We start from the raw sequence: 10,495 nt of genomic DNA on the forward strand, positions 1-10,495 counted from the left end.
TGTACACGGCCCAGGCCAACCAGGCCCACTCCTGCTACTCTTCCCCCCTCAAGTCCTAATCTTCCCTGCGTTGGGTGACTGTAGTGTCCAGCTAACAGGGCTTCCTGCCTCCTGTTGACCCCCCTAAAGCCTTCACTCCATTGTTGCTAGCATTATGTTCCAAAAATAGAAACCCAATCATGTCGTTTTCCTGTTTTCAATCCTTCATTTGCTCCCCACGGCCTATCTGATAGCATCAAGGTTATCAACAACATAGCTCGCCATGTTCTCTAATGTCCCACCCACCTGCCAAGCTCCTCCCTCCAGTCCTCCACCCATCTATCTTCTGTGGCCCCTCCCACTCCAAACGGAAAAAAGGTGGGGAGGAGGTATCTCAAAATAACACTCATTAAAGGGCACTAATTGGTTCTAATGTGTGTAACCTGGGACCGGGAAGTCCTATAAATTTGCATTAAACACTAGTCACACATTTTCTGCCTGCCTCAAACCTATCTGTTCTTAGTTTTTCTTAAAAAAATAAAATCATAGTTTGGATTAGGAACCCTATTTCTATCCAATTATTCACTATCAACTTTATATGTTTCTCAGGGTCCCCTTGAGAAACAAGCCAAGCTATTCCTTCATTCTAGGCAGTTAAGGTGCTTATGGAATAGGGTTTCTCAGTGGATATATCCATCAAGTGTGTGTGTGCGTGTGTGTATATCCATCTCCAAATATATATATCTCCATATCCACCAAATACATATATACCCATCTCCCTCCAAATATATATAGATCCACCTCCCCAAATATATATATATATATATATATATATATATATATATATATATGGAGATGGATAGATCTCCATCTCCACCAAACACATATATATCCATCTCCACCAAATATATAATGTATTTCTCTTCTTCGCCCTCTAAGCAAACAAACCCACACCCTTGAACGTCCACCAGGAGGCGCCGGGGGCGTCGCCAGACCTGCTGTACCTTCACCATTGGAGAGACCGCGAGGGATGCAGTAGCGATGGAACCCGGCTTCCTTTTTCAAGAATCAGCGTGAGCGAAGGGAGCAGAGCCGCGGGATTTTAGGGAGCCCTTGTCCCACTCCCCCTCCCGCGTGTAGGTAGCGTCTGGGATGTGTGCGGGCCCCATGGAGAGACGCTGGCCGTGGCTGCGGTGGCAGCCGGGGCTCCTACCGCGGCTGCAGCCGGCAGTAATCGGACCCCGCGGGCGCGGGGATTGAAGACGCGCAAGGGAGAGCGGCGAGCTGCGAACAAAAGCCCTCGGCGCGGGGCCCAAGCCCGGGACGTGCGGTGAGTGACCCCGCCCGGAGACCCGGGAGCGGCGGGCACTGGCGTGGCCGGGCTAACTGAATCCCCAGAGCCCACCTCGCTGGGATACCGTACGGGGACTCGGAGGGCATCCAGGGGCAGGTGTCCGAGGCTAGATCGGGGTGGATGGTGCCTTTAGCACGTTCAGACTTGGAGGGGATCGGGTGCATTTGAGAGGACACAGGCGCCTTCATCCCCAGCCAACACCGGGGGTGGGGGTAGGGGGGACCGGCATAGCTCCCAGCAAGCCCTGCCCAAAAGACAGAACAAGAATCGAACACCCCTCCCGGGGAGGCCTTTTATAATTAAGGCATTTCTTTCAGCCCTTCCATCAGCCCCGGGCCCGGGTCTCCTTTGGCAGGGGGCAATCATATAATATGCATCATGTAAATTTAATCATACAAATCACAGGGCCTCTGAGCCTAATCCCAAATAAACTTCGTCCCTAGGCAAATGGGGTCCTCGCAGCAATGCACTTTGAGGATGAACAGGCCTCTTCTTTTTTTGTTCCTGCAAAGCTGCACCCCCGGTCCCCGCCTAAGCTACAAACAAATACACTAATCCTACCGGGAATCCTCCACCGCCTCCCCGGCCGGCTACTGCCTGCACCGCGATCTTTTCATCCTAACTTGCAGCGGGAAAGAGATGCCTCCAGCGGGCCAGACGCCCTGGGAAGCCGGGCCCCAGGCCCCTGGCCGGCACACCCGGGCTGAGGGAGGTTGAGGCTTTTTCTCTTTGCACCACTCCCCGCCCCCTCCTCCCGCCCCCCGCCTGGGTTTTCAGGGCATTGGTATTATGATTTGCGTTCCACCGGGCCTCTGAGCCTAATCCCAAAGCTGATTAAATTGGGAGGGGGTGTATATGAATGGGGCGGGGGGAACTGCTCTCATGTATTCCTCGGTGTCCCTACCTTGTCCTCCGCAGGGACTCCACAAAAGGACAGGGCTCAGCCATGGTGGACCCGGTGCCGGAAGAGGAAAAGGCCGGAGCCGAGCCTGAAGGTTCGGAAGGGGACGCAGCCGCCGCATCTGTGCCCCCCGACGCACAGGGCGCCCAGCAGCCCAACGCTTCCTCGGCCTCCACCTCGGCCTCGGCGGCGGCGCCCCGCAACACTGAAGTCCCGAACGCAGCGGAAGAAGGCGGGCGGCGGGAGCAGTCTCCGCTGCTGCACCTCGACCTTTTCAACTTCGACTGTCCGGAGGCTGAGGGTAGCCGCTACGTGCTGACCAGTCCCCGCTCGCTGGAGGCCTGCGCGCGCTGCGCCGTCAAGCCAGTGGAGCTGCTGCCACGGGCCCTGGCAGACCTGGTGCGCGAGGCTCCGGGCCGCTCCATGCGGGTGGCCACCGGCCTGTACGAGGCCTACGAGGCGGAGCGGCGCGCCAAGCTGCAGCAGTGCCGGGCCGAGCGAGAGCGCATCGTACGCGAGGAGAAGCGGCGCCTCTTCACGCCGCTGGGGCCCGCGGCCACCGCCGCCTCGGTGTCCAGCGCGGGCGGAGGCAGCAGCAGCAGCTGCAGCAGCGCCAGCCTCCCAGCCTCGCCCGCGCCGCGTGCGGCCCGCAAGGCCTCTTCCAGCCGGTCTCCGGCCCGGACGCAACCACCGCCCGCGGCGTCGCGGGCAGGTAGGAAGAGCCATTCGCTGGATTCGCTGTCCCGCCGGCGCGAGGGCGCCCTCAGTTCCGAGTCTGGCGCGTCGTCGTCGTCCTACAGCGGGGAGAGCCTGAGGGAGCTGCGCTGGCCTCCGCGGGCCTCGGCCAGGAACAGCTGCCCCGCGGGCTCCGCGTCCTCCGCCCCCAACCCCCTGGGCCGCCCTTCCGCCCTGGCCTTGGTGCCGCTCACCGGCCGCAGCTTCAGCCTGGGTGACCTGAGCCACTCTCCGCAGACGGCTCAGCACGTGGAGCGCATCGTGCGCCAAGTGCGCGCCGAGCGGGGCCTGCGCGGGGTGCCGGATCGCGACCGAAAGATCGCGGCGCTGATGCTGGCGCGCCACCAGGAGGAACGCCTGCTGCTGGAGCAGCGCGCCGCGGCCCACGGCCAGTGGGAGCAGCAGCGCGTGCGCGCCGAGCAGCGGCGGGAGCGCGAGGAGCGGGAGAAGCAGCGCGCGCTGGAGCAGGGCCGTCGGGCCTGGGCCGCGCAGGTGGAGGAGCGGCGCGGCCGTCGGGGGCGCGAGGAGCGCGAGGAGGCGCGGCGGCGGCAGCGGCAGTGCGAGCGCAGCGAGGAGCGGCGGCGGGAGCTGGCCGAACGCCAGGGCCTGCTGCGGCGGGAGCGGGTCGAGCGCGCGGCCCAGGAGGACCGGCTGCGCAAGCTGCAGCAGGAGCAGAACCTGAAGCAGCGGGAGGAGGGCCTACAGGAAGGGCGCGAGCGGGCCGAGCTGGTCCGCAGGGAGCGCGCCCAGCGCGCGGCCCGCACCAAGCAGCGGCAGGAGGGCCAGCTGCAGCGGGAGAAGCGGGAGCTGAGCCGGGCGGAGCGGGCGCGCCACGAGGCGCTGCTGCAAGGCCGGGCCCGGCAGGAGCGCGCGGAGCGAGAGGGCTTGCGGAGCTCCCTGGAGGCCAGCTTGGGCCGCGCGCAGGAGAACTACGAGCAGCTGGTGGAGCAGCGCGCCCGCGAGCTGCGGGAGCGGGCCCGGCGGGAGGAGCTGCAGGGCCGGCGGGCCAAGGAGGTGGCCGAGCGCAAAGAGCGCGAGCACCAGGCGCACCTGGAGGCGCTGGCCCGGGCGGGGGAGCGGCGGCTGCAGCACGCGACGCAGGCAGCCGAAGAAGCCGTGCAGCAGAAGGCGCGGCGCGTGGGCCAGAGCCGGTTGGAGAAGGAGCGGGCCCAGCGCGCCAATAAGCAGAAGGTGGAGAGGGATGAAGACTGCCGCCGGCAGGAGCTGCTGCAGGCCATCGGGCGCAAGCTGGAGCGGAGCGAGCAGCTGTCCCGGGAGCGGCGGAGCGCGCTGGAGACCGCCCGCTCCACAGCCCGAGCCTCCTTCCACGTGCGGGAGAAGGTACGCGAGGAGACCAACACGCGCTCCTTCGACCGCATGGTGCGGGAAGCCCAGCTGCACGCCAGCCTGGACCGCAAATGACCGCGGCCCTGAGCTGGCCAGGCGGCCCCGCTCAACCCTGCGCGGCCTCCCTTGGCCTTTATGACCAGACTGTGGAAGTCTGCCGTCGGGGCCCAGCGCCGCGGCCTCGCCAGGCTCCCGACCAATGAGGCAATGAGAGGACAGATAGGAGAGCTGTCAGCCCACGGCCTTTTAAAAATCGGACTTCATTTGGAAATGACATAGCACAATCTTTAACCACATCCCCTTGGTGGCTCCCGCAGCGGCCCTCGCCAAGCTTCCCAATGTGTCTTTGGGGGTGGAATAGAAAAAGAGCGGGGAGAGGGGGCCTGAGTCGGGACTGTTGCAGGGCCCCCGTAGGAGAGGGTGCAGCAGTGGCCGCCCCCTTCTGCAGCAGTCAGCCCAGGCACCTTCCGCATGTGGGTGTCTGAGGTGACATTGGTTACTGCAGCTGAGGAGGCGTCGCCTTGGCTCACCTCCATCTTTTTAAATAATGGCAAGTTGCACAAAGCTCAGAGGACTCGCACAAAAGCACAGCTCTTCCAAGGTGTTAGACCACGCCAAGGGACCCCAAAAGCGATTGGTTTTTGTACGCTTGACTTTTAAACTGCCACTTGAGCAAATTCTGGTCTTAGTTAAGGTAGTTTTTTTTGGTTGATTCCCATAGGCTTTCTAGTTAGACAATCATCTGCAAATAATGATCAATTTGTCTTTTTTTCCTCTCATTCTCCCAAACGACACAAGAAATCGGTTGGTTTGGTGATGCTGTTTCGCTTTAGTGGAAGCCCCCAGCCCCTGGGGGAGATGAGTTCCCTAGGCAGCATTGTTCCGCCGGATTCTGCTTTCTTGCAGGGTAGCTTTGGGGGGAGGCCGTGTCTGATGCCCACCTCCCAGTGTGGAGCCCACTCCTCGAAAGACATCAGCCATGCCTTACGAAGCAGAGCTACCTTATGTGCCTGCCCAGGCTGATCCTGCCTAAATCTCCAGCCCTGGATGCTGTCCCTGAGGGTGGGCCCAGTGAGTCTGGAGCTAGGATTCCCTCGGGGAAGGAACTGTCCCAGCTGCCCTGAGGGTCATCTCCTGTGGGGGCTGCTTTGCTGTGGAGAGTTGTGGTCGCTATTGTTGGTTCTGTAGCTTCCCCTCCTCCCTCACATGAGGAAAAAAGCGAATGTTCCCCCTTAAGTTCCTGGTTCCCCCTCACCTTTGCTGGAAGTGTTGAATCATTCTCTCCGTGCCTCACCTTTCCCACTGGCCAGACGGGGCCATCAGTATCTTCTCTTGGTACCTCAAGGTCTTCCGGATCCAAAGCACCGCCTCAGTATTATTTGTTGGTCTTCTTTGTGCCTTTCTTGACCTGGAGTAGAGAAGCAGGAGGGCTGCTGTTGGCCTAATTGGTTTCTGGGAATATTGATTCCTGGGCATTGGAAGGGGCAGTGCATTGCAGCAGATAATCATTTAGCTTCTGGGGGAAAATACTTGCAAGACCAGGCCACTCCCTGGTCCCAAAAGTCCCATTCAGTTGTCTTTGGGCAACTTTAATGCCTAGAGTTCTTTCTTCCCATGAAGCTGAAATCAGCCCCCTGGCCATATCCACCCACTGACTCTGCCTTCATCACGGAAAACATTACATTTTACATTAAATCAGGATCAGGAAATAAAAGTTACCAAAAAAGAAAAAAAGAATCAGGGTAGAGAACTACTATATTAGACATGTTTCATGTATATTCTGCTGGGCAGAATTGTCCCTAAAATGTCTGGTATTACACACACACATATATATATGCACACTCCATCCGTACACCCCCCCCCCCCCATTGCATGCCAGCAGGTACAAAAGCATTGTGTGGAAGGGAGCAATACTTAGGTGTTACACAGGAGCTGTGCCAAGGTTTATTTCTTGAATGGATGAATTTTTCCCTCTAATTTTCTTCTTGCCGGTAACCAGGTTATCAGTGAGCTAGCTGGAATAAAGGGTATTGTCTGTGAGTCGGGGCATTTGACTAAAAGGTTAATTTGATACTTACTGGTTCTTACCTTGTGGCTCCTGATTTCCTAGAGAGCTTTTGAAACGTGAATAGGAAATTCCACGTAAAACTACTTTCTTCCAAAGTACCTACATTCATTTGAGAAGGACTGCAATCTGGTTTTCTGGATAACGCACTGGAAGGTACACAGGTGATCTTACCTTGCCCTCTGTTCAGTTTGTTTTCTGACTTACTGAGTGACTTTGGGTAGATCACCTCTCTGTGCCTTGGTTCCCCACCTGTGGAATAGGGATTGTGACTTTGGCCTTCCTCAGCACTGTGAAGATGAATCAGAATCAAAGTGGTTTCTCAGCCCTATGACTTCAGAACTGCAGGTGCAAGGGGCATAAACAGAAAGGATCATGTGACCGGACTATGCCCAGAGAGTATAATGTACTGTTGTGATCTAGGGCCGAAAGGAATGGTCTCAAAAAGCACATTGCAGCTACCTGGAATTTAAATAAAGCTTAAAAAAGAAAAGCACATTGCCGATCATAGTGTCACGTGTGATGCAAAGGCCCAGGTCTGAATCTGAATGTCACCAAATTAGAGGTTTGCACTTAGAGAAAAGCACTGTGTAAAGGAAAAAAAAAAACAAAAAACAAAAAAAAAAAACTTGGATTCCAAAAGAGAGAGAGAGAGATCCATATAGCTAAGTAAAATTAAAGCAAAGACAGAAGCCAAACCTAGTCATCATAAAGAATGGTTCTAAATTTCAGATCATCCTCTAGAATATAGACCCATTGCTACATCCTAGGATAAGTGGTCATGTTGCCCTTTGAGGAGGGGCAATTTCCAGAATCCTTTGTTGGACTCTTCATTTATATTCTCTTTGACGTGATACCAGAGAGAAGTGGTTCCTATTCTGAACTGCAGCAAGAGACAGTTGGCGGGTTTGGGGGCATTGGGGATAGTGGGTGGAGAAAGGCGTACTTCTCCTGATGTAAACATTCTAACAAGTGCCCAGAATCGGCCTCAGAGCACCATGCTGGAAGTTTTCTTACCATCCAGGAAATTGCAGCCCTGAAGTGGTCTCAGACCTTCACATTTGCCCTCTTGGAGCATCCCCGGACTCCGAAAAGAGAGAACGTGAAATGGAGTAAGGAGGGGTGGGAAGGGTTGGAAGAAGCTTTTGTTTGGTTCATTACCAAGGAAACAAGCAGGACAAAGCTGTTTCAGGTGGAATTATCGGTGAAGCTAGCCCAGCGTCCTGCTTAGGCAATGACCAGTGCCTACACCACATCTGGACAAGAAGACAGAAGTTTCCCTTCAGAAGCTCACAGACTGAACCTTCAAGGGATTTGCCAAAGGTGAAGAGTGGATGGAGGAGTGAAGGCATGTCATATCAGAATGCAGTTTGTGTTCAAGCTACTCTGTAAAGTCCACCAGTTATCATTCCTTCTCCTTTAAAAAGTCCCTTGAAACAGAGGGATGCCTGACTTTGCATAAGGAGCTGTATATTATTTAGCCTCGAATCCCCTATAGATCACAGTTTAGCACCTCACATATGGTTTGCATATAAATACTAGATGGAGAGAGGGATAGATGGTGGATGGCTCGTGGACAACTGACTGGTGATCTGATGAAATCTGTGAAGGATAGATCGGGTAGGCAAACCTCCTTTCATTTGACAAATTTGTATTGAACATCTGCTGTGTGCCAAGTACTGCTTTTGATGCTGGGAAGACAAAGTCCGATCACTGACCCTGGGCACTGTTGATGCTTCATTGTCATGAACAGACATCTGTATGTCCCCTTTGGGCTAAACTACCTTCCTACCCTGGTATCCATCCACAGGTAGATCTGATGGTCCTTCAGGCACTAACTTCAAGCCTTTTTAGTTTCCTGGGGACACGCCATCTGCCAACAAACCATCATTCAGTCCCTGTTGTTCCCTTTCCCTTGATTAGCCAGGAGCCTTGATTAATCAGGTCAAATTCATAAGGTCATGTACTTAATCAGTTTTAAATTACAGTAAAAAGAGAGAGTAAGATTACCTTCAAGGGTGTTATTTGCCATGACATTAACAAAGGCAGCATAAATAATGATCGTCAAAAAAGAAAGGTAATGATCATCAACCCAAAGAATGAGCCTCAGGCCATGCAGAGTCCCAGATCACTAAAACAGGGTACCAGCTTCATCATTCAACTGTTCATGCTGAGACAAGAAGCTCAACATTCCAGCTTAAAAAAGCAATTCCAGCTTAAAAGTTTCAACAGAAAGAGATTTCTGATCAATACTAAATTGATGAGAAAGGTTAGTGAAGCAAATATTCTTCTTAAGACTTCCAGGTGATTGAGGTTGCCCGTAGGTTGCTCTGTAGACTTGCCTTTTCTCCACCATACGACTGCTGTCTCCACCCTGCATGTCCCAGGGAAACATTTGGCAGATGAACACAAGGAAACCTGGCATTTCTTGACACAGCCTGGAAAGCAGCTTTCAGGGACCCAGCAGATAGCTCTCGGTTCTAGAAATGTTGTTTAGGCCCTATATGTGGTACACATTTGGCTTCGGTTGTCTGATGCAGCACCTGCTGTATTCTGACCAATCACGTGCTTTAATTACCTAATTGTATAGAAGAGCACCTGGTCTGCTCACCTTTGTCCGCTGTTCCACGGAGTTCTGGTGCTCTCTCTAGGTGCACCTCCTCCCAGCCCAATGCGTCCGTTCACATGTCCCTTCAGGCTGGGCCCTGGTGCTGCTAGGGCTTCAAAAATTCAGGGCTGGGACAGAGGGTGGAGTTAGTAGCAGATGTTAGGACATAGAGGGGAGGGTGGTTTCCTTTTGAGGAATAGTGATGATCATTGTTTGCACTGTTGTTACTTCTTGATTCATCAAATACTGTCATGTCCCATATGAACAAAGACTTGGTCCAAAGTGATTTTTAAATTAGCTGCCATTTTGAAGTCTTCATGCCTTTCTTCCTCTCCACTAGTACAGTAGTGGTAGCATGTTTTTGTGTCAGACACTTGCACAATTCATAGGACTGTCAGACAGTAGACCCATATCTACTCCTGTGTTTGAGTGTCTGTATGCGCGCGTGCACGTGCACACACACGCACACACACTCCTACCAGTTCCAGCATCAGCGTTCTTTCAGAGGGAGGGAAATTGTGGTTGTATTCTTCCAGGGAAGGGTAAGCTCTGAGGAAACTTAGCTGCCCTTTGGGAGGAGTCCACTGATGCCACCTACCTCCAGCTCCAGAGCTGCTTCAGGCTCTGGCCTGTAAGCATAGTGTCCATATTTCCCAAACCCAGCAATGAGCCATGCGGGTGACAAAGGGTCTTCATACTGCCACTACACTTCTCCTTTCCCCTTCTCAATGTGACAGACTGGCTGGGAAATGGAATTTGGATGCCCAAAGGTTGACATTCGGAGCATCTCAGCATGATGGAATGACAAACATCTACAAAGGTCTGAACATCCAGTCCATGCGGCTGCCATAGCTTCAAGGCAAAGAGTTTGGCAAAGAAGCAAGGATCTTGACTTATTCAGACTGTTACCTACTGTTCTGTGGGCTCCTCTTGTCATCTGTAAAAGGAGGACAACAGATCCTACATGGTAGGCAGTTGTTAAATGGGTTAATGCTTGGAAAGCAGCTCAGTCCCTAGAAATAGCGCTCGATTCATGGATATTGTTATTCTGAACTTGGGTGGAAAAGGAAGGAATGAGGTAGGTTGAATGTCAGCCAGTTGGTCCTAGTGGACACCAGGCGCCGATGGTAGCCCTTTGCAGTTGTCTGTATCTCTTGCTGTGTGGCAACCCCCCAGCCAACCCAAAGGAAGGGGCTCTGGAGTATTTTCCCCTAGTGATGTGCTTTAGCCTGGGGTTGGGGAGGGAGGGATTACCTTGTTTACCAAATGTTTGGCAATAAAATTGACATCTGGTGGTAATTCTCAAAATTTTATTTTAAGACTTCCTAAATGATGGCTAAGATGACCGAATGTTTTAAAATGTGTATACCTTTCTTGGGGAAGAGGACATTTCAGTCGTGCCACCAAATTCTATAGTAGTATCTTCAGCAGAACCACACAGAAGAAGTTGTGGGAGGTGTGCTGGTACTGCAGGCTGTGATGCCTGGCGGAAATCCGGGGTGGGCT

General features: G+C 53.9%; 1 protein-coding gene across 1 annotated transcript; it reads left to right on the top strand.

Moving 5' to 3' along the window:
• Nucleotides 1-1,008: 1,008 nt before the first annotated feature.
• On the top strand, nt 1,009-10,213 carry CCDC177 (coiled-coil domain containing 177). The gene is made up of 2 exons (XM_027568770.2): nt 1,009-1,309; nt 2,252-10,213. Exon 2 carries the CDS (start codon nt 2,280-2,282, stop codon nt 4,389-4,391), a length of 2,112 nt encoding a protein of 703 aa, XP_027424571.1. The 5' UTR covers nt 1,009-1,309; nt 2,252-2,279; the 3' UTR covers nt 4,392-10,213.
• The last annotated feature ends 282 nt before the right edge of the window (nt 10,214-10,495 follow it).

Source organism: Zalophus californianus, chromosome 6 (genome assembly GCF_009762305.2).
Source record: "Zalophus californianus isolate mZalCal1 chromosome 6, mZalCal1.pri.v2, whole genome shotgun sequence".
Lineage (NCBI taxonomy): Eukaryota > Metazoa > Chordata > Mammalia > Carnivora > Otariidae > Zalophus > Zalophus californianus.

Coding starts and splice junctions, on each gene's coding strand:
- CCDC177 (XM_027568770.2), top strand. CDS start 2,280: ATGGTGGACCCGGTGCCGGAAGAGGAAAAGGCCGGAGCCGAGCCTGAA.